The 24,339-nt window shown below is 44.8% G+C and overlaps 1 protein-coding gene across 3 annotated transcripts in view; it reads left to right on the forward strand.

Annotated features, from left to right (window-relative positions):
• Window positions 1-2,445: 2,445 nt before the first annotated feature.
• The window catches only part of zfat (zinc finger and AT hook domain containing), a 76,055-nt gene continuing 54,161 nt past the window's right edge, over window positions 2,446-24,339 (forward strand). For all 3 annotated transcript variants that reach the window (XM_078397576.1, XM_078397577.1, XM_078397578.1), the window contains exons 1-5: window positions 2,446-2,589; window positions 9,657-9,827; window positions 15,338-15,604; window positions 18,041-18,205; window positions 21,748-21,901. In XM_078397576.1, the coding sequence (XP_078253702.1) occupies window positions 2,571-2,589; window positions 9,657-9,827; window positions 15,338-15,604; window positions 18,041-18,205; window positions 21,748-21,901 (776 nt within the window). In that variant the 5' untranslated portion in view covers window positions 2,446-2,570. The remainder of the gene's footprint in view (window positions 2,590-9,656; window positions 9,828-15,337; window positions 15,605-18,040; window positions 18,206-21,747; window positions 21,902-24,339) is intronic.

Raw genomic sequence — 24,339 nt, forward strand, 5'->3', positions numbered from 1 at the left:
GTAACACATGCAACAGGTACATTCTTACCTTAAAAAAAACGCCAAAATGGTCAATTTTTGTGCTGTAAAAAATGGGGAAGAAGCTGGAGGATCCAGGAGAGGAAGAGGAACCGGGAGAAGGGCTGCAAAGCCCGTGGACACAAGAAGCAGCATGGAAGACGTCTGGCCAGCCGGTGGGAGGAGAAAATGCGACTGGGAAGGGAGGCAGAAGAGCAAGGTCGAGAAAAAGAGGGCCGCCGACCGGCCGGCGGGGGGAGAAGAAGAGGAGGAAAGGAAGGGGTTGAGCGACCTGGGAGAGGAGCAGCAGGCAAGACCCGAGCCGAGGGGCCTGGAGGTCTACAGGGGCAGAAGCAGCGAGCGCTGGAGGTCGGCGACCCACCTGAGGACGAAGGCCCCAGGCCGTGCTCGACGACCTTGGAGGAGGAGGCGGTGGAATAGGTGGTGAGGAGAAGAGGAGCCGGGGAGAGGCCAAACGGCAGCGGAGACTGAGCAGCAGTGAGAGCTGGGCTAGGCGCTGGGAGCCATGGCAGACCAGGCCACGGCTCTGCTCGGCGGCCCCAGCCTCGAGGTGTTGAGCGCGGGCCAAGTGGAAATGAAGCCCGGCAGCCCGGCTGATGGAGATGGCGAGCGGGGAGAAGGGCTGGAGGGCCAGCAGGAGCGGCGAGGATCCGAAGAGCCGCAGGAAGCGAGGCGCAGAACAGGGGCGCTGAGCCTGGAGGAGCGAGGAGCGCAGGAACAGGGAGAGGTGTCGGGAGACTCGGAGCGCCAGGCGGGAGCCAGAGATGCGCTGATGGAGAAGACGGGGGAAGCCAAGTTGCAGCACGGAACGTGTTAAAATCTCTTGGCGGACCGGATAAAATCTCTTGGCGGGCCAGATATGGCCTGCGGGCCATAGTTTTGAGACCCCTGATCAAGGGTATTGGTCGTAAAAGGTTGAGGTTTGCTAGCAATTAATAGGGTTGGTGATGGGTGCTGGAAAGGTTTGATTTGAGAGGACTGGCCATCAGGTGGAGGGAAAACGATGATCAGCAGGGAATTAGTGGGGTTTGGATTAGGTGGTTGAGGCAGATCTGCTGATGTGGAAGTTAGTAGGGAAGGGCAAAGTGGGGTTGGGCAGCCGCCAAACTCGAGGTAACTGGCAAATCTTAAATTAGGGGTGCTGTTTGGATATATTGGCAAAAAAGGACTGGTGATTTGGTAGGTTAATTGGGGAAAATTACTGAATAGTTGGAAGGCCGATTAATCGTAAGGATAGGGGATGAGGCTGGTGTTCTGGGCCTTCCTAAGATTACACCATATATCAGTTATGTGGATGAGGCTCGACCGAATCGCCATCCACTTACATGATTAATTCCAAAAATATTTTGGAAAGCTTTAGTCATACTTTCAGTCATTTAGTACAACTCAGTCGCATTGCTGCCACTGTTCTAACAGGCTTGATGTTAGACACAAAATGCTGGAGTAACTCAGTGGGGTTGGGAGCATATCTGGAGAGAAGGAATGGGTGACGTTTCGGGCCGAGACACTTCTTCAGACTGACTGACTGAAGACTTGATGTTACCTGTTTAACAAAAACAAAGGGCTGGAGGAATTTGGCGGTTGAGGCAGCATCTGGGGAGTGAATTGATACTAGAGTTCCTCTAGCACTTTGTTTTCTAAAAATTCCAGCATCTGCAATCTCTTGTGTCAACATTATCTCTTAAAATACATTTTGAACCCAAACTGAATAGAATAATTCCCAAACCTAGTGTCAGTGTCTTCAATGTCAATTTTTCCGCACACCACCAGGCGACCGGCGCAGGGAGGATCAGCACTTTAAAAAATATATAATATTCCCCAAAATAATTTTAATCAATTATTTACGAAAATGATATGTACAATACAAAATACAAACAAACCCACCACTATGATACCCCGGAAAAGGGGCAGGCAGCCAGCTCGGGCAGAGCCCTCTTCCGTCTGGCACCGTGACTCGCGGATGTCCAGCTTGGCCAGGCCTTGGAGCAACCAAGGGAGGATCAGCACTGGGATGAACAGCACTGGGAGGACTGGTACAGGAAGGATCAGCACGGGGACTAGCGATGGGAAGACCAACAACACTGGGATCTGCTATGGGAGGATCAACACTGAGAGGACTGAGTAAAGGTGTCAGGGGTTATGGGGAGAAGGCAGAAGAATGGGGTTAGGTGGGAGAGATGGATCCGCCATGATTGAATGGAGGAGTAGACTTGAAGGGCTGAATGTCCCAATTCTACTCCTGTCACTTATGACATAATGCGGGCCAGCATTGGGAGGACCGACGCTGGGAGGACCGTCGCTGGGAAGACCAACACCGTCGCAGAGAGGACCGACGCCGACGGCGGCGCGTCCAGCGTCACCTCTCGCCTCCCCCCAATCGTTGACCTCGCTGGTTCGCGCGGTGCACTCCGGGAAAGGGGAGCCGCCATGTTGCTTCCGCAGATTCGTCAGAAAGTGAAAAAATATTTTAAATGTTTTAATATAATGACACCTCTTCGAGCAACGCCAAAATACAATTAGAATTACAATCACATGCATTTATATCGAAACTCATGGATCACCGAACTCCAGGTGAGAATTGGCGACCGAGTCATTTTCTGTTTCTTCTCTCCTTTTTGAAAGGTAAAAGTAGCGCGAGCTCCCGACGCCGGAGTTCGGAGCAAAAAATCCCCCGGAGCCGCCAAGAAAAGTTGGGATTAATTGTTTGCATTGACTGGCGATACATTTTAAAAAGTAAGAGTTCGGACGAATATATGAAGAAAGCGAAGTGGACGAAGGCCTGTGGCCCCGGGCCGCCAGACCCGCTATGTCCAACACAGGGACAGGACACGCAGATGCTGGAAACCCGAGTGAAACACCAAGGGCTGCAAGACTCAGCGGGCCAGGCAGCATCTGGGGCGGGAGAAACAGAGTTAACGGTCCACACTCAATGCCTTTCAATAGATTCTGTTTTCAAAATTTTCTGGTACCTGCAGTTATTATTTTTTTTATCGATTAAAGTTCTTAAAATGTTTAGGCGCAAAATGCCGGAGTTAGACACAAAATTATCTAGGTCCAAGGGACAATAAACTATCATCATCACTGAACGAAACTTTTTATGAGTAGGAAGGAACTGCAGATGCTGGTTTACACCAAAGACAGACACAAAATGTTGGAATAACTCAGCAACATCTCTGGAGAGAAGGAATGGGTGACGTTTTGGGTCGAGACCCTTCTTCAGACTCCTTTAACGTGTTGTTTTGCTGTTCATTCCCACTCCAGTCCCACATTGCCGATGTTGTCATGCTCGCAAACCCTTGTCCTAGCTAACAATTATCTACATTTTTCTTGATCTCTCGTCCCTTTTTATCTCTCATTTTCACACCTTACCCTTTCATATCTCTAGATTCCCTCTCCCCTGACTCTCACTGGAGAAGGGTCTCGACCCGAAATATCACCCATTCCTTCTCTCCACAGATGCTGCCTGCCCCGCTGAGTTATTCCAACATTTTGTGTCTATCTTTGGTGTAAACCAGCATCTGCAGTTCCTACTCATAAAAAGCTTAGTTCAGTGATGATGATGATACTTTATTGTCCCTTGGTAGAGAAAAATTATTCGTTTTTGCATACAAAGTACACAAAAGAGTCGCCAGAAAGGCACGGATAGTTACAAAAAGTACTCATCCCATCGGAAAGCCATGAGTTTAATTTGCATAAATCCTCTTTAACATAAAATCAGATCAAAATTTGAGACAGGGCCATGCAGTTGGAGATTTTCAGCCAGGTGACTTATAACAATAGAAGAAAAGGCTTCAGGAAACTAAGGTGGAGAAATCCAGCCAAAGTTGCAGAACTTGATAGCTGAAGGCATAATTGTCAATGGTGAAGAATCTAAAATTGGGGAAGGCAGCAGTGGTAACAGTTAAAGGAAATTTGCTGTCTTCAATAGAGGTGGAATAAATGACAGATTGGATAGAAACAAGTGAGGACATTAAAATAGAATCATAGATAAAAGAAGAGCTAGAGCTGATGTAAATTAGTAAACTGAAGAATGACAGTGAACAAAACATGGTACTTCACATACAAGCAGTGAAACACCTCCCGGGTGGAGGAATAATCGACATTCCAGGTCAAGACTGCACCAATTTCTGCCCCCAACCCACCCCAGTAGATGCTGCTCGGACTGATGAGTTTCCCCTGCAGTTTTTATTCGCCCCAGATTCCAGTATCAGCAATCTTTTGTGCCATAGAGTCAAACGGCACAGAAACAAGCTCTTCGGCCTAAATCATCCTTGTGATCAACATACCCCACCTAAGCTAGATCCATTTATCTGCATTTTGTCCATATCTCTCTAAACCCTTCATATGCATGTACCTGTTCAAATGTTTCTTCAATGTTATTATACTTGGCTCAACTATTTCCTCTGGCAGCTTATTCCATATTCTTAGCAAACTATGCCTGCTAGATGATTCTTCTACTCTGAGAACAAGACTCACAGTACCTCAGTGCATTCACAGTATCTGTTCCCCTCTTGAATATTTATACCTCTTGGCTGACGAGAGAAAAAGAAAGAAATAGAGGCATCGATTAAGAATGAAAAGGAAGCATGGGACAGGTCTAGGCAGCTGGGATCAAGTGTATCCCCGGAGGAGTTTCGGGACCTAAGGAGCAAAGTAAAAAAGGAAATCAGAAGGGCAAAAAGGGGCCAGGAGGTAGCTCTGGCAGATAGCATTAAGGACAACCCCAAGAGATTTTCTAAATATATAAGGGTGAAAAGGGTGACGAGAGAGAGTGGGACCCCTCAGGAATCAAAGCGGTCAACTCTGGAGCCACAGGAGATGGGCAAGGTCCTCAATGAGTATTTCTCCTCTGTATTTACCGAGGAGAAAGACACGAGGAGGAACTTAGGAAACCAGAAAGGAAATTGCGGGAGCTTTGGTTGAAATGTACGAGTCGTCTTTAAGTACAGGAGAGGTGCCGGAAGACTGGAGGATGGCAAATGTGCCTTTATTCAAGAAGGGCTGCAAGGAAAATGCTGGGAACTATTGGCCAGCGAGCTTAACATCTGTGGTTGGAAAGTTACTAGAGAATATCCTGAGGGATAGGATATACAGGCATTTAGACAGACAAGGACTGATTAGGGATAGTCAACATGGTTTGGTATGTGGGAGGTCATGTCTCACAAATCTGAGTTTTGTGACGATGTGACCAAAAAGGTCGATGAGCTCAGAGCTGTAGATGTATATATGGACTTCAGTAAAGCATTCACAAGGTTCCTCATGGTAGGCTACTCTGGAAGGTTAGATTGCATGGGATCCAAGGAGAGATAGCTGAATGGATAGTAAATTGGCTTCATGGAAGGAAGTAGAGGGTGAGGGTGGAAGGTTGCTTCTCGGACTGGAGGCCTGTGACTAGTGTGCCTCGATGTTCGGTGCTGTTTGTCACCTATATCAATGATTTGGATGAGAAGATTAGCATGTTTGCAGATGATACAAAAGTGGGAGGTTTTGCAGATAGTGAAGATGGTAGTGAAAAATGGCAGCATAATCTTGATTAATTGGCCAAGTGGGCTGCGGAATGGTTGATTGAATTTAATGCAGCAAAATGTGAGGTGTTGCATTTTGGGAAGTCTAACATGGGCAGAACCCACATAGTGAATGGTAGAGCTCTGGGAAGTGTGGAACAAAGGGATCTAGGAGTGCGGGCACATAGTTCCCTGAAGGTGGAATCGCAGTAGATCGGCTGGTCAAAAGGGCTTTTGGCACATTGGCCCTCATAGGCCAGAGTATTGAGTATAGAATTTGGGAGATCATGTTGCAGTTGTATAAGATGTTGGTGAGGCCACATTTAGAGTATTGTGTTCAGTTCTGGGCACTGGGTTATCGGGAAGATGTCGTCAAGCTGGAAAGGGTACTGAGAAGATTTAGAGAGGGTCTGAGCAAAAGGCAGAGGTTGAGTAGGCTGGGACTCTATCCCTTGGAGCGCAAGAGGTTGAGGGGTGATCTTATAGAGGTGTATAAGATCATGAGAGGAATAGATTTGATAGATGCACAGTCTTTTGCCCAGAGTAGGTGAATTGAGGTCCAGAGGACATAGGTTTAAGGGGAAGGGGAAAATATTTAATAGGCATTTGAGGTGTAACCTTTTCACACAAAGGGTGGTGGATGTATGGAACAAGCTGCGAGAGGAGGTAGTTGAGGCAGGGACTATCCCAACATTTAAGATGCAGTTAGACAGGTACATGGATTGGACAGGTTTGGATGCATATGGACCAAATGCTGGCAGGTGGAACTAGTGTAGCTGGGACATGTTGGCTGATGTGGGCAAGTTGGGCGGAAGGACCTGTTTCCATAAAGTATCACTATATATGACCTCAATATGATCACCCCTCATCCTCCTGCGCTCCAAGGAATAAAGTCCTAGCCTGCCCAACCTCTCCCTGTAGCTCAGGCCCTCAAGGCATGGCATGATCATCGTAAATCTTCTCTGCACTCTTTCCAGCTTAATGGCATACTTCCTGCAGGGTTAGTTTAGTTTAGAGATACAGCGCGGAAATAGGCCCTTTGGCCCAATGAGTTTGCGCTGGCCAGAAATCCCCTCGCTCAAACACTATCCTTCACACACTAAGGACAATACAATTTTCAAAAGCCAATTAGCCTACAAACCTGTTCGACTTTGGAGTGTGGGGGGAAACCGAACATTCAGGCAAAATCCTTGCAGGTCACGGGGAGAACGTACAAACTTCGTACAGACAGCACCCGTAGTCAGGATCGAACCCGGGTGTCTGGCTCTGTAAGTAAGCAGCAACTCTACTGCTGTGCCACCGTGCCCCAGACTGCTACAGGCCCCAAAAGACCACCTCAATCAATGGAACAATCTGGAGGTGTCGACCCGCAAACGCACATCCTCACCACAAATGGCCTCTGTACTCCTGGACGCGAGAGGCAAGCCCCTTCCCCAACCCGCTCACCAGTATCATTCCTTTCCTCTCTCTATTTTCTATCCCTGGATGGAAAGATCAATTACTGAAGGATATAGCTTCAAGGAGAGAAAGGCAAACTCTAAAGCAGACGAGTGGTGCGTTTTTTTTTACACAGGGTGGTGAGTGCTTGGAATATGCCTCCGGAGGTGGTGGTGGAGGTAGATATATCAGAGTTGTATGTAAGATTTTTGGATAAGCAGGGGATGAAGGGATATGGATTATGTGCAGGCAGTTAAGAATTGGTCTAGACTTCGTCTTCGGCACAGACATTGTGGACCGAATGGCCTGTTCTTGTGCTGTACTTTTCTATGTTCTATGCACAAGTGCAGTGAGGTATAGGACTATTGAAGTTTTGGTTGCAGCAACATCCCGGGCACATGGACCAACACACAAATACATAAATTATACATAAATTGCATTAACATTATGCATTAAATTGCATTAACAGCAGGATAGTAAAAAGAAAAAAAGGCAGTAAAAAAACATTAATGCAAAACACATTTAGAAAAATAACAATAAAAAGATGGCAATACATCTTGTGTTAATTTTGAAAATATACCAAGGCATTTTTAAAAAGGCAATTGTACACCATGAGGTCTCTACACTTTGCTGGATTTCCTCAGTGCGATCAGTTTGTCAGAACGGTCCTGTCTCCATGTCGTTTGACGGTGCTTATCCTTTCCCTTTATCGTTGATCTAGTCATTCACCACCCAGGCACATGACTTTATCTAAATCCTTTGTGGTTTAAAACACCTCTATGAAGTTTCCACCTGGTTTTCTCTGTTCTCAAGAAAATAAACCCAGCTTCTGTGGCATCTCCATGTAACTAATCGCAGAGCCCTAGAATGAGTCCAAAATGCTACTCTGGTTCAAAACTGTATAATTCTTAAATGAGCATACAATCCTCCAGGTGCAGCTTATAGGGTTTTGTCTGCTATGCTTCTGATTGCCATGCCGAGGTACCATTTGCTTTATTAAAGTTTAAAAAAAAACTATCTTCCATCTTTAAAGAATGTGCACAAACAGGATTTCTTCCACCCTCTTTAAAATTCATTCATTTAACTCGTTTCGATCCCCCATTTTCCCAACCAACATCATTTAATGTTGAGTTTTTGAAAACAACCTGGGCTTTTTAAAAACAACAATCTGCTGATTGGTAGATGTCACCAACCTGCCACTTTGCGTTGCATCAAATATTAATATTAGTCCCAATGTTCTTCAGGAAGGACGAGAAAAGCTCACCCAGCATTCCATAATCTTGGAACACATTATTACTTTGGTCCCATTGTTATGGATCTACATATAAAGATATGTAAAATCATGAGGGGAGTAGATAGGGTGAATGTCATACTCAGGGTAAGGGGAATTAAGTGCCAGAGGACAAAGGTTTAAGATAACAGGGGAAAGGTTTAATAGGAATCTGAGGACAACTTTTTCACTCAGAGGGTGGTGCCAGAGGAGGTAGTTGAGGCAGGTATTATAATAGTATATAAAATATACGTGGACAGGTACATTGATAGAAAAGGTTAAGATGGATATGGGCCAAATATGGTGAACTGGGACTAGCAGAAATGGGGCATCTTGGTCAGCATGGCCAAGTTGGGCTGAGGGTTCTGTTTCCGTGCTGTATGACTATTGATTCTAACATGCTGATCACGGCTCTTAGTGGCAGGAAAGTGAAGGAGTTATGAATGGAAAGCTTCAAGCTGAGTTTTCTAGACAGCTTTTTAAATATTTTTTAGTGCATAAAGGGAAAGATGAGGGAACATGCGCCTATCTTGCAGGATGGTGGGGGAGAGTCAATAGCATTAAGTTCCTGGGCATGTACATTTCTGATGATCTGTCCTGGAGCCACATTGATGCATTCATAAAGAAAGTTCACCAGTGCCTCTACTGCCTCAGAAATCTGAAGAGACTTGGCATGTTGCAAGATATTCTATCGAACTTCGGCATGTGTTCGATGAGAAGCAAAGTGACTAGTTGCATCACAGCCTGGTTTGGAAATTTGAACGTTTGGAAATTTGAACGTTTGGAAATTTGAACGTTTGGAAATGAAGGAGGCTGAGAAGATGATGGACATTGTCTTGTCCATCACTGGTACTGATCTCCCCACCATCAAAGGGACTGACAGAATGCACTGCCTCAAGAAAGCAGCTGATGTGACCAAAGCCACACAGCGCCTTAGCCATGTTCTCTTCTCTTTGCTATCAGAAAGAAGGTACAGGAGCCTGTGAACTGTTACCTCCAAATTCAAGAACAGCTTCCCATCAACTTTTGAACCACCCTGCACAATCCAGATCACAACCCTACCTCAACCTGACCAAATCACCACAGACTTTGCACTACTATGGTTGCTCTGGATACTTTGCATTTTGCGCTATCATGATCTATTTTAGAGTAACTCAAAATTATTTTGTATTGATTGCGGTTGTTGCATTTCATGTGGCTGTAAAACTACAGCAAGTAAGAATTTTACTGTTTCAGTTCATATCTGCTGCATATGACAAGCACTCTTGACTCTTGAAGTTCACAGCTAGATTTCCAGACAATCTGGATCTCCAAATAATGTGAAATTACTCTTTAACAAAATAATTGATAACGAATCTTAATATTCTCTGACAGTTAACAAATGTTTACTTTTTCTTTTGCATTCACCTTCCCACACTATTGTCCAGAGCCGGTTTCAATCTTCATGTGCAAACTATGCAACTTGTTCTCCCCATGTCAAGACGAGCTGTTGACTCATGTCTCCGAGAAACATGCAGAGGAAGGGCATGCACCTGATGATCTCATTGTCCCATTACGACCTCTTCTGTCATCTGAGAAGGCTGAGAGAACTGAAGGAGGTAAGATCCCAAAGTAATCATGTCTCACTGTGTTCACACAGTATATTTACTCTCGAATAATACTTAATTTCTCAACGTATTAAGGCTGCAAATAATAGAACCAGTAGATCATGAACTCTGTTAAATCAATCAACCTGCTGAGTTTGGAGTCCCAACACTAGATTAAAGAATCAAAGGCAATTACAAACCAATACAGTTTTCACTTACTGTGAAACAATTTATATCTTCTTAGAATACATACCTACAAACCTTTCCTATCCATGTCCCCTGTCTTTTAAATTTTGTTATAGTACCTGGAAACTTGTTCCATAAATTTTGTTATAGTACCTGGAAACTTGTTCCATAAACTGCATGTAAAGTCCTATTAATTTTTTCCCCCTTACCATAAACGAATGCCCCCCAGTTCATGATTGCCCAATCCTGGGGGTAAGATTATGTGCGTTCACCCTATATATGCCGTTCCTGATTTTATTCATCTGTTTAAGACCTCAGTCTCCTATGCTCCAACGATTGAAGTCCCAGCTTGCCCAACCTCGCCTTATAATTCAGTTCATTGAGGGCTGGCAAACTTCCTTTTTTACACTCTTTCCAGCTTAATGGCATCTTTCCTTTTGCAAGTTAACCAAACCTAAACACAATACTCCAAATGCAGTCTCACCATCATTTTGTACAACTGCAACATAATGTTCCGATTTCTCAGTAACCTAATTTAGTGTTTAGAAATATAGCGCGGAAACAGGCCCTTCGGCCCACCGAGTCTACGCTGACCGGTGATCACCCCTTACACTAGCACCATCCTCCACACTGGGGACAATTTACAATTTTTTACCAAAGCCAATTTAAACTACAAACCTGCACATCTTTGGAGTGTGGGTGGAAACCGGAGCACCCGGAGAAACGCGGGTCACGGGGATAATAAACAAACTCTGGACAGACAGCACCCATAGTCGTGATCGAGCTCAGGTCTCTGGCGCTGTAAGGCAGCAACTCTACCGCTGCGCCACCATGCTGCCCATGATGAAGGCTAATGCACCAAAACCTTTCTTCAGCATCCTGCCTATTTCTGTAACACCACTTTCAGGGAACCATGTACATGTACTCCTGGATTATAGACAATAGGTGCAGGAGTAGGCCATTCGATCCTTCGAGTCAGAACCGCCATTCAATGTGATCATGGCTGATCATTCACAATCAGTATCCCATTCCTGCCTTCTCCCCATACCCCCTGACTCCACTATCATTAAGAGCTCTATCTAGCTCTCTCTTGAAAGCATCCAGAGAATTGGCCTCCACTGCCTTCTGAGGCAGAGAATTCCACAGATTTACAACTCTCTGACTGAAAAAGGTTTTCCTCATCTCCGTTCTAAATGGCCTAGCCCTTATTCTTAAACTGTGGCCCCTGGTTCTGGACTCCCCCGGCATTGCTCTGCTCGGCACCATTCCTGAGGGTCCTATCTTGGGCCCAGCACCAACTGCTGAGGCACACAATTGTCACAGGCCTTCACTCTATTACCCTCTGTTTTCTACAATCAAGGCAAATATGTACCCACTTAGCTATCTCCCTGGATCCCATGCAATCTAACCTTTGTGAGCAGATTGAACTGAAGACCCATATGCTCCCTCAGATGAATGAAAATATTTCATTGCATTATTTCAAAGAGATAGCACCTGTGGCACAATGGTGCACAATAGTAATCAACTGTGTCCGATCCTGCCCTTGGGTTCTGTGTGGAGTTTGCACGTTCCCCCTGTGAGTGTGGGTTTCCTCTGGGTGCTATGGCTTCCTCCCACCTCCAAAAGATGTGCGGGTTTGTAGGTTAATTGGCCTCTGTAAATTGTCCCTAGTGTGTAGGGAATGGACGAGAAAGTGAAAGAACCAGCATGAACGGATGATCGATTGTTGACATGGATTCGATGGACCAAAGGGCCTATTTCCACACTGAATCTCTAAATTAAGCAGTTTTTTTTTAAGGTGTCACAAAATGCTGGAGTAACTGCAGATCAGGCAGCATCTAGGAGAGAGGGAATGGGTGACGTTTCGGGTCGAGGCCCTTCTTCAGACTGATGTCGGGGGGGGGGGGGGAACAAAGACAGGATATAGGTGGAGACAGGAAGATAGAGGGAGAACTGGGAAGGGGAGGGGAAGAGAGGGACAGAGGAACTATCTAAAGTTGGAGAAGTCAATGTTCATACCGCTGGGCTGCAAGCTGCCCAAGCGAAATTTGAGGTGCTGTTCCTCCAATTTCCGGTGGGTCTCACTATGGCACTGGAGGAGGCCCATGACAGAAAGGTCAGACTGGGAGTGGAAGGGGGAGTTGAAGTCCTCAGCCATCGGAAGATCAGGTTGGTTAAGGCGGACTGAGTGAAGGTATTGAGCGAAACGATCGCCGAGCCTGCGTTTGGTCTCGCCGATGTAGAGAAGTTGACATCTAGAGCAGCGGATACAATAGATGAGGCTGGAGGAGGTGCAGGTGAACCTCTGTCTCACCTGGAAAGACTGTTTGGGTCCTTGGGTGTAGTCGAGGGGGGAGGGGGTGGTTTGGGTAGGAAGGGATAAGTGGACCAGGGAGTTACGGAGGGAACGGTCTCTGCGGACCGCAGAAAGGGGAAAAAAGGTTTTTATTAAGATTGGTTATTGTTTGAATTATCTAGTTGCTCCCCAATTCCCAAAGATGGTCCAGATAATTCCTCGCATAAACCCCTGTTTGGCCACCTGGGGAGTTCAGATTAAACAATTCAGGAATACGACCTTTACTAAGGATTCCCTCTTCTATTATTTGGCTACCTTGTCCCTATAGTGGATTGTATTTATCCCATTGCCACACCAACAGTTAGTATATTACAATTTGATATGGGTCAGGTATTTTTCCTGGGACATTATTGGCAAAGCATTAAGCTGGTGTGGGTGTCTACTTTAATTCCATTGATGTTTAACGGCTAAGAAAAATGTATCCACTTAGAGGGATGCAAAAGGTAGTGAACTTAGTACCTAATAAGGCAATGGCCTTGCATCGATGTCACAATCAGCATCGAAAACGATGACCATATCTGGACCCAAAAACGGTCCGTGTAACCAGGTTCAGCTGATGTCACAATGAGCAGCTGGTTTGTATTGTAAGCTATATAAAGATGCAATTTACCTCAAAATGCACACACTGTGAACATCAAGCTTGAACGTAGCGATGGGTTGCGGCAAGCCACGGCGAAGAACAAGGCGGGGCAGGAAAGCAGCAGGAGGAGGAGGAGGAGCTAAGTCAGCAGGACGTAGGGCAGGAAAATCGGCAAAGATTTGTGTGGCTGCGGGGGGTCGATCACGTGGCCGTCGCCGCCGTGGCGGCGGCGGCGGCGGCGGCGGCGGCAAAAGTGCCAAAAGCAAAAGAGGAGGCTGTGGTGGAGGTGGAAAACCAAAACGAGTTGCCAGACGAAAAAAAGCAAGTCGCAAATGTTGAAAAGATGGAATAATTGTAAAAGGCCCAGAACAAGAAATATAAACATGAAGCAGAACTGACTGTTATAAGCAAACATCTACCGGCCTAGAAGACAGCCCATCATGACTTTTACTGTACCACATCAATGTACAGAAAAATAAAATTCTCAAGTAGCTTGAGAGTTCAAAATGGATATTAGTTTTGTGTGTTTCATGGTATGAAACTATTTAACCAATGATTCTCTATTTAGCAAGCAAAACATATTCATGTATAACGTGAGATTTTACTTTCAAAGTGCTCGCATGCAGAACGGCTTTTCTTTACTCCTGAGATGCAAGTTGGCAGTGGCATGGATGACGTGGGATAATTGGGGTACAATTGTTGGTGGTATATTGACCATCAAAATGAATACTGTGGAATGCCTCTGGTCAGAAAGCGAACAACTTTAAGTAGTTGGGGCTGCCATTAATATGAGTTAGATATAAAACACACATTAACCGATTAACAAAATGGTGGAAAGCACACAAATGTACACAGCATTACTATTGTGCTCTGCTACACAATTTCTCAGAAACTAATTCATTACTTTTAAAAGACAACATGCAAAAAAATCCAAATGCCGATCTCTCTTTACACCAACGACTCCAAAAACACTCCACAGACTCCTGTCAAGCTTCTCAAGTTTGCGGATGGCACAACCCTGATTGGACTGATCCAGGATGGGGGATCTGCCTACAGACAGGAAGTGACATAACATCCAGGTTGTTGCGATGGCATCCTGGTGCCATCGCAACAACCTGGAGCTCAATGCTCCTAAGACAGTGGAATTGATTGTAGACTTTAGGAGAACTCCCCCTCCCCTCCCCCCACTCACCATCACCAACACCACAGTCGTCACATCTGTGGAATCACTTAAGATCCTTAGAACCATCATCTCCAAGACCCTTAAATGGCGGGCCACCATCGACTCCACAGTCAAAAAGGCGCAACAGAGGATGACTTCCTGTGGCAGCTGAGGAAACAGGCAATGATGGTCCAATTCTATACTGTCATCGTAGAGTCTGTCCTCACCTTCTCCATTATGGTCAGGTTTGGCTCAGCCACCAAGCACGACATCCGGAGGCTGCAACGAATCGTTCGATCAACTGAGAAGTTTGTTGGCAGCAACCTTCCCCCCATTGACGCACTGTACACTGCAAGGGCCGGGAAGCGAACAGGCAAGATCATCTCTGGCCCCTCTCACCCTGGCCACAAACTCTTTGAAGCACTTCCCTCTGGAAGGCGACTCCGGACTGTCAAAACAGCCACAGCCAGACATAAAAACAGCTTTTTTTCTGCGAGTAGTACTACTACTTAATAACCAAAAATCTGGAGTCTCTTTTTGTTCTGGTTTATTTCACTCACGTGTTTAAACTGAATGGTGTATTCTTAATGTTTTAATGTTTTATGCTTTACTTCTTAATTGTTTACTGTACGTCCATGTTGTTACTTGCGAGCGGAGCACCAAGGCACATTCCTTGTATGTGTACATACTTGGCCAATAAACTTCATTCATTCATTCATTCAGAGCTCCAAGATGAATTGTCCAATGTTGGGTAACTAACCAAAACAACACCCCCCCCCCCGACCATCATTTTTCTCCCTCTCTCTTGTGCCCCCGCGCACCCATTTCTCCCAATATTTCATCTGCCTTTACCTTTGTCTTACATTGTCAAGCTTATTTTGAATCCAATCAAAATCACCATGGATCCCATATGACCTGATAGTCTAGCCTACCACAGGGGTCCTTGGCAAATACCTTAGAAGTAGGGCATAACGTCAGAAGGTTATGCTTTAGTTGCATAGGTACTTTGTGGGATCTCACCTGGAGTACTTTGCAGAAAATTGTGATGCAGGCTTTTTTTACAGGAACACCACCCCCCTCCAACCCCACCTCTTCTGGCTACTCAGGAGTGGTCTGTAATGTTTAGCTGTGTATATTGTTTCTAGAATCATCTTATTCATGGTGGCATGAAAATGTTTGCGAATATCTATGTAATCCTGGCCAATTCTGACTATTTTGTCTCCTGTGTTAATATATAGTAACAGTAACTGCAAAGAGAAAGAGGGGAAGACCCAAAGGATCAAAGAAGAAATTCTACGCTGAAACAGAGGAGTTAGGAGATGCCAGTAACTGTATTCTGAGTACAGTGGGTAAACTGGACCAAGAGGGGGAAGACTTGGAAGGGTCAGACAGTTTGGATTGTAGGAAGTGCAGTCGGAAATTCTCGAATAGGAGGCAGCTGCGGAAGCATCGTTGCTTTGTTGTACTGAAGGATGACGGAGGGGAAGAGGATGATACTGAAGATGGTAACACTTGTTTATGATTGATTTCATATTTTACATTTACATTGTAGGATTTCTGTTTTAATTTTTTTACGAGATATGTTTTGATTTTATTTGTCACTAGACCAAGTGGATCCATTGGGCCCAAACCTCTTCTGCATTGGTGCAGCACCCTCTCCCCCCTCCCCTGTCCCCCCCTTCCTTCCCTCCCTCCCTCCCCCTTCCCTCCCCCTTCCTCTATCCCCTCCCCCGCTCCACCCACTCCCTCCCCCCTGCCTCTTCCCCTTCCCCTCCCCCCACTTCATTCCCCTCCCTCCAACCCCCCCTTCCCCCCACTCCATCCCCCTCAACCCCCCTTATCCCCCCCATCCCCCTCTCCATCCCCTCCCTCCCCCCCTCCCTAGGAGATAGATTTAAACTTTAAAATGTGAATAACTTTAAAAATATAACACCGATTTCAAACTTCTTCCATTAGCACCAAAGAGACGACGATGAGTAAGGTGGGCCTAAAATTGTCGCGCTATCCTGCACCGTTTTGGCTGTAGTTCAGGAACAAACAAACAAACAAACAAACAAACAAATGAGAGTTTTAGTATATAGATTTAGAGGTGTGAAAGATGGAACAGGAAACTCTACATTTTCACTTTGAGAAATAGTTGAGTTAACTAATTGTAACAACTTCAAGTCTCATTTGAAAATCTTCTCCACTTAACTATGTGAGTGCGAGAATCCCAATCTAACGACCCATGTTCTTGAGGCTTGCGGGTACTTGTAAGACATCCAACCAAAATTAGGTTAATATCTAAATCACCGTTGGCTTTTAAAAATGTGAAAGTTGAGATTGTTCTGCTTCCCCTCAATAATAATTTGATTGTAATAAGCAAGGCAATCATCATGATTATGATCATTCTTTTTCTTTGAACTTGCTTTTATACCATTGCTGAGAAGGAAAATTACTTAGCTTTTATAGAGTCAGACAGGCCCTTTGGCCCAACTTGCCCACACCGACCAACATGTTCCATCAACACTAATCTCACCTGCCTGTGTTCGGCCCATATCCCGATAAACCTGTCCTTTCCATGTACCTGTCTAATTGTTTCTTAAATGCTGCAATAGTCCCTGCCTCAACTACCTCCTCTGGCAGATCGTTCCATACACCCACCACCCTTTGTGTGAAAAAGTTACCCTTCAGATTCCTTTCCCTCTTTCCCCCTTCACCGTAAACCTATGTCCGCTGGTTCTCAATTCCCCTACTCTGTGCAAGAGACTTTATGTGTCTACCTGATCTATTCCTCTCACGATGTTATACAGTTCTATAAGATTACCCCTCATCCTCCTGCGCTCATTGCACTTTGTGCTTGTAAATGCTGTGAGCTGTGTGTTAAAGCATGGCAGGGATCTGCAGCCTGCACAAATGACCATTAACACTTGGCCTGCAAATAATTTGATTGCAGAGGCAGCATAATTTCCACAACTTTTATATTATTCCTTTCTGTGAGGCATGGGTGCTTGCGCAAATTGTAACATCTGTACATTTACCTCGCTTGGGACATTGCTGAAATAAAAAACACTGTTACATTTCAACATGAGGGTCATTTAACTATTTGACCAACTCCTCTATTATGCTTCAAATATACTTAAGTTCTAGGGTACAAAATGGTTAAGCAAAGATATGAAGCATAAGATTGTACCTCTTTTGAGGAAATTCTTGTCTCGTAGTAAGTTCCCATGAGCTGTGGAAGTCCTTGTGTGTGGCTGGTCTATGAGGACTTGGCCATGCTTGGTTTTGCTCTCATTTAGAAAATGTGCTTGTTCTCTTGGTTTGTGTACAAGCCAAGTAATTGAGAGCATGATCAGAAGTGATTAATGGTGAGTAAAAGGGAAAATGAGGGAGGAGAAACAAAAAAAAAAACGGTAATTGCTCCAAAGTAACATGGGACATAAAGACAAATTCGACTTCTACATTATGGAGAATGCAAAAAATTGTCAAGATTGTCATGATCAAGATGAGAATTTGACACACTCTATTGCTATCTCCCTCTCTCCCCAAACCCCCCAACCTGTCTTTCTTTGTCTCCCTTTGTCTCTCATTGTCCCTCGCTGCCTCTCACTCTCTCTGTTTCTTTCGCTATCTCTTGTTCTCTCGCCCTCTCTACCTTTATCGGTATATTGTAAATAGCTGCGGTCTGTGGAATTCTCTGCCTCAGAAGGCAGTGGAGGCCAATTCTCTGGATGCTTTCAAGAGAGAGCTAGATAGGGCTCTTAAAGATAGTGGAGTCAGGGGGTATGTGGTGAAGGCAGGAATGGGGTACTGATTGTGAATGATCAGCCTTGATCACAATGAATGGTGGTGCTGGCTCGAAGGGCCGAATGGCCTACTGCACCTATTGTCTATTGTTTATTGCTCTCGTGCTCTCTCTATCTCACTGCATCTCTCTTCCCCAACCCCCCCATTCCTAGACAAAATGGACCCTGAAGTAGAGTTGGCTGATGAAAGAGAGAGGGCAGTAAAGAGATCACGTTGGCATAAAAGTGAAAAGTTGACATATAAGGATACTGATCAAAACGCGGGAGGAAAGAAACCAATTATCAGCGTGGTTCTCACAGCACATGAAGCTATTCCAGGTGAGCAGCAGTGAACTATTTATGAATCCCCTTGGCTTATCTCTGTATTTTCCTTGCATAATGTATATTGTATCACAAAATGCTGGAGTAACTCAGCGGGTCAGGCAGCATCTCTGGAGAGAAGGAATGGGTGACGTTTCGGGTCGAGACCCTTCTTCAGACTGATGTCAGGGGGGGGGCAGGACAAAGAAAGGATATAGGTGGAGACAGGAAGACAGTGGGGGAATTGGGAAGGGGGAGGGGAAGGGAGGGACAGAGGAGCTATCCAAAGTTAGAGAAGTCAATGTTCATACCGCTGGGCTGTAAGCTGCCCAAGCGAAATATGAGGTGCTGTTCCTCCAATTTGCGGTGGGCCTCACTATTGTATAATGTACATTGAATATCACATCTCTAAAAGCCTAATTTGAGATGGTCACGGTTATAATGTAACCGTTAGTGGTAATCCTTGCAATAGCCAAAAATGCAATGCTATTGGTGAGTGATGGATGTGGAAATATTCCAGCTACAGCCAACACCTAACCTATAACTCAAGGACTAAGACCTTTTCCTTTGCTGAGACCATGGAGCTTGTTGGGACACAAAATTATGAACATGGAACAAAAACAAAAAAACACAAATAGAAAAAAGCCACAAAATGGTGAAGTCACTCAGCCGGTCAGGCAGCACCTTTGAAGATAGCTGATGTTTCAGGTCAGGACCTTTCCACAGACTGATTGCAGTGGGGGTGAGAGAGCTGGAAGAGGGACGGAACAAAGCCTGGAAGGTAATCGGTTTGATACATTCGGGGGGAAGGAGGGGTTCATAGGCAGCTGGTGGAGATGAGATGACAAAGTGTGACACAAAAGGATTGAAAAGTGAATTGTGAAGCTAGAGGAAGTAATGTAAGTGGAGGGGGGGGGGGGGAGGTGCGTCCAGGTGGGGCAAGGGTGGCGGGTGGAACCTCCCCCCCTGTGTCAACCTAATACCTTCCAGCCTATTGCCACCTCTCTTTGAGATGTCATCTCCTACAATCAGTCTGAAGAAGGGTCTAGACCTAAAACATCACCTATCCATGGTCTCCTGAGAGATACTGCCTGACACAGAGTTACTCCAGCAATTTGTGCCTTTTTTTGTAAACCAGCATCTGCAGCTCCATGTACCTACAATTGGAAAAAACATGAATTGTGATTTTTGACTAGATTTATGTATATTCCCATGTGAAATTTTGGTAACATAACAATTTTAGAGAAAGGAAAGTGAATTAATATGTAGGTGCTTGAATGTCTGGAATGACTGTAAGTGGTTTGCAGTGTGAGTTTTGTACATAGTTGAGCTCTTTATGTTTAAAGAATGAGAAAAGCAATAAAACAATCAAATGGGAGTAAATACTCCAGAGGCAATATGACAAAGGCTATTCTGTACAGCTCAACAATCCCTAGAATCCTCAGACTGCATTTGATTCCAGAATTTTTGTCTCATAAAATTTCAAATCAGTAGGACTTCAAATGTTGACTGCTGTGTTTAAAGGAGTACACCATGTTTTCTATTTCATTTTAAAATCTGACCTTGGATGGAGAATGCCTAAATTTAAAAGAATCGGTTAACAATAATGGAAATAAAAGAACATAGCTCCCAAAGATCAGTTGATTTCCATTCCAGAAAATTTTAAGAAACTGTTAAGAACATTGCAAACTCCTCATTATAATCTCCCAAAATTCTCAATTCAGGAAATGTTATTTAATTTGAAAAATTGCCCATATCCCTTAGTTATTTAAGAAAGCTGAGCAAGGGAAGACTGGGAATTAAAATCAATTCATCTAACAGCTGTTGTTGAGAAAATGTTTTTATAACTAAGGATTGAATAACTGAATATACTCTACATGTTCCCAGAGCCAGCATAGATTTGTAAACTGTAGTCAAATTAAAATGATTTTCTTTAAAGAAGTGCCAGAATGTTTTTAAAGAAGGAACTGAATTGATAAAGGACTATCCAGGGATGGTATTCATATTGACTTCTGATGCATTCATTTATTTTCTTTTAAACAGTGCTAACTAAATTAGAAGCTCATGAAATTGAAGACAATTGCAGGGCGGAATGGTGGCGCAGCAGTAGAGTTGCTGCCTTACAGCGCTTGCAGCGCCAGAGACCCGGGTTTGACCCCGACTACGGGTGCTGTCTGTACAGAGTTTGTACTACTCCCCGTGACTGCGTGGGTTTTCCCTGAGATCTTCGGTTTCCTCCCACACTCTAAAGACGTACAATCGTTAATTGGCTTGGTATAAGTGTAAATTGTCCCCAGTGCGTGGAGGATGGTGTTATTGTGCGAGGTTTGCTGGTCGGTGCGGACTCGGTGGGCTGAAGCACCTGTTTCCGCACTGTATCTCTAAACTAAGCTAAATAAATGTGATGATCAGCACGATTCAAAGAGTAAATACAATGGGCAGTTTTGCCTCATTAGCAGGTGAATAGTGGGATTACACACATATTTATGTTGCAGCTGGAACTATTCATCACATCTGTAAGTAAATGAGATGATCGTAAAGATGGGATACTATTACGTAGTGGCAGAAATTATCTGATTAAATGAATAGTAAAGCTGTATAACTGATTTGCAATGCAAGCAAGTGTGAGGTCATCCACGTTTGGCTGGGTCAGACCACAATACAGTTGATATCCAACTGTGTGCATAGTTAATTAAAATGAATTATAGAAAAGACGAATGAAATGCTGGCCTTCCCAGGACAGTTTGGTTTAGTTTAGTTTATCATTGCCACACGTACCGAGGTACAGTGGAAAACGTTTTGAGGTGTGCTATCCAGTCAGCATAAAGACTACATGATTAGAATCAAGCAGTCCACAGTGTACAGATACAGGATATAGGATGTCACGTTTAGTGCAAGATAAAGGCCAGTAAACTCAGATTTATGATAGTTCAAAGATTTCCAATGAGTTAGCGCACACCGTGAATGTGCTGTGAATAGTTCTCAGCATAACACTCTAGATCAAACTATTTGGCAGATGCATAGGATCGGTTTAATAGAATGATACCTGGGCTGGAGTGAAATTATGAGGAGATTTTTAATGTTTTCACTGGAATTTATATGAGTATGGGATGACTGGCTGTTTAAAGGAATTGACAAGATAGATAACTAAAAACTATTTTCCCGAGCAGAGATAATTTTGTGATTGAGACAAAAATTTAAGCCAAACCTTTTCAGGGATGAAGCTATGAAACACTTCTTCACGTGAAGAATGGTGGATTTCTGGAACTCTCTTATTCATTTGCAATTGAAGCTGTATAAACTGTTACATTTAAGTTCAGAAATGGTAGATTTTTATTGGCAGAACTAGAAGTGCTTTGGGATGTGGGGCCAAAGGCTAAGTAATGGCACCAGGCCACAAATCAGCCAGCACTTCACTGCATCATGCAGACTGATTTGAGGGGATAAATGCCTATTGCTGTTCTTCTATCCTGAAAGTGCTATGGCCAAATTCTTGCCTCGCCTTGTAACTATTAAACCTTGTAGAATGCAAGAAAAAATACAATTTTTCTGTATTCCAGGTGCCACAAAAATTATTCCCATCGAGGCTACTCCAGCTGAGAAAACTCCAGCAGCTGAGCCTGAAACGATTGGCCAGGACACAGCTCTGCGGAAGGGTTACCAAGAATATGCTATCCAACAGACACCTTTGGAGCTGACCCAGAATTCTTTCAGGCGAGTCCACTTTGCAGATAAAATAGTTTTGGATTGCAAATACCATTTACCTCAAATAAGTTTACGTCTTATCCACTTTTCATGAAATTAACCAGAAAGGACCACAGCCAAGTCAGCTGTGTACCCTGTCTGTACTCAATCTTCCTAACTCCAGTATGCATTGATGGGTGTGGGAAGGATTAATGGAACTTTGCTGATGTTGTTGATGAGAGGGGAGATGTAGAAGAATGGGTCACTGATACTGAATCCCAGGGAGAATGATATATACAGTCCACGTTTAATCATTCAAATCATAAATTGCAGGAAAGAACTTTATAAAAGAAAACAAATTGTCCAATGTATACAGCTCATTGGTGAAGAAAAGATGATTGTGGTCCTTGTTCCCAAAGATCATCATCTTGGTTTCCTCATGTCATATCAAAACTTGTTGTACATTAATCTCATCCTTATAGGATGGGTAAAAGGTAGCCAGTTCGTAGGTTCCTTAAAGGAATCCATGATAAATCAGATGGGGCTTTAGTTGGAACACATATGGTACTACTGTAGTTGATAAACAATTCGGCTAGGCTTCTGATAGAATTATGTGTTCAGAATTAGCTTTCCACATTTGGAAAGGATGTAGAAGATGCCCACAAGGTTGATCTTCAGTTTAAAGTTGTACGGTTACCCAAACAGTTTTGAAGAACTGAACATATGTACTCCAGGGGTGTAGACTTCGAGATGTTCAATCAAGTTTCTAAGATAACTAAACCAAGTGGTCTAGTTTGGTTGGACCCAAACCACTCCTGCATTGGTGCAGCAACCTCTGCTCCCCCACTCCCCCCTTCCCCTCTCCCCCCACACACCCCTCCCCTCTCTTCCCCTCCCTCCCTCCCCCCTCGCCTCCCTCCCCCTCACCCCCCTCCTCCCCCCCGTCCCCGCCCTCCCGGGAGCAACCCGCGGTTGCCATAGCAACCCACCTGCCGGCCTGGGCGGCCACTATTGGTGGAGCGGGGGGGGGAGAGTCCTGTCCCGTCCCGGTGCGGGGAGGTTCAGTGGTAGACGGCGGTGGCTCTCCCATTATTGCTGAGCCGCTGAACTCTGGGCGGCGTGGGGAAGGTGCTGAGCTGGCCGGGGAGAGGAGAGGAGATGGGGGATCCGAGGGCAGGCCCAGGCCTCGGCCTCCACCAACGCCCGGCCTCACTGCTGCTGCTGCAGCCTTTCCCATGGCCCACCTCAGTCTTGCGGTTACCCGGTCACGTCCAGGCCCAGGCTCCGGCTGTTTCCCCCGGCACCAGGCCTGGCTCTTCCGCCACCAAGAGACAGGAGGCCGAGCCCTACTCAACGGGCCCCAACTGCGCAGGCGTGGACGCGTTTGTTCTGCGCATGTGCGGATGCCGTGGCCATCTTACATAAGTACCAGATCAACAAAGCCCCAACTGCGCATGCGCGTTTTTTTAAACTATAAAATGTGAATAACTTGTAAAAATGTAACACCGATTTCAATTAAACTTCTTCCATAGGACCATGGGACGAAGGTGAGTAAGGTGGGCCTAAAATTGTCACGCTATCGTGTACCGTTTTGGCTGTAGTTCAGGAACAAGCGAACAAATGAGTGTTTACTATATAGATTTGACGGCATTGGGCCTGTACTTGCTGGAGTTTAGAAGGATGAGGGGGGCTACATTGAAACTTACTAAAGTTTCAGTAAGTCAGTGGATATTTTTAAGGCAGAGATAGATAAATTCTTGATTAGAACAGGTGTCAAGGATTTTGGGGGGAAGGCAGGAAAATTAGATTAGGAGGCAGAGATCAGCCATGATTGAATGGCGGAGTAGACTCAATTGGCCGAATGGCCTAATTCTACTCCTATAACTTGTGAACTCTTGTGCTTCCATCACCATCCCCAGAAGTGCGTTTTAGGCACCCAGCACTCTCTGTGTAAAAAAAACATGCCCCAAGCATTTCCTTTAAGTTTTTCCCCCTAACCTTAAAGCTATGCCCTCTAATATTTGACATTGCCACCCTGGGAAAAAACGTTATGATTGTCTAACCTATCTATGCCTCTCATAATTTTATAAACTTCTATAAGGTCTCACCGCATCCTCTGATGCTCCATAGAAAACAATCCAAATTTGTCCAGCCTCTCCTTATAGCCGGCTTCCTGATAAACCTCTTGTAGCCCCTCTCCACAGCCTCCACATCCTTCCTGTAAAGGGGCAACCAAAACTGCACACAATGAATAGTGTGGGGGTGGGGGACAGAACTGGACACAATATCTTGAATATTTTTGAAAAGTTTTTAAACTGAGCAGGAAGATGCAGATTCATGCTGTTATATGGATTTAGAAATGCACGTGATTAGATTTTCGAGGGAATTGAAGGTAACCTTGTAACATTCTGGCAATTAGTTGAAGGCTTGCATGCTGTCGCCTTCTATAAGTGGCAATAATGCAAACT

This window comes from Rhinoraja longicauda, chromosome 4, assembly GCF_053455715.1.
Source record: "Rhinoraja longicauda isolate Sanriku21f chromosome 4, sRhiLon1.1, whole genome shotgun sequence".
Lineage (NCBI taxonomy): Eukaryota > Metazoa > Chordata > Chondrichthyes > Rajiformes > Arhynchobatidae > Rhinoraja > Rhinoraja longicauda.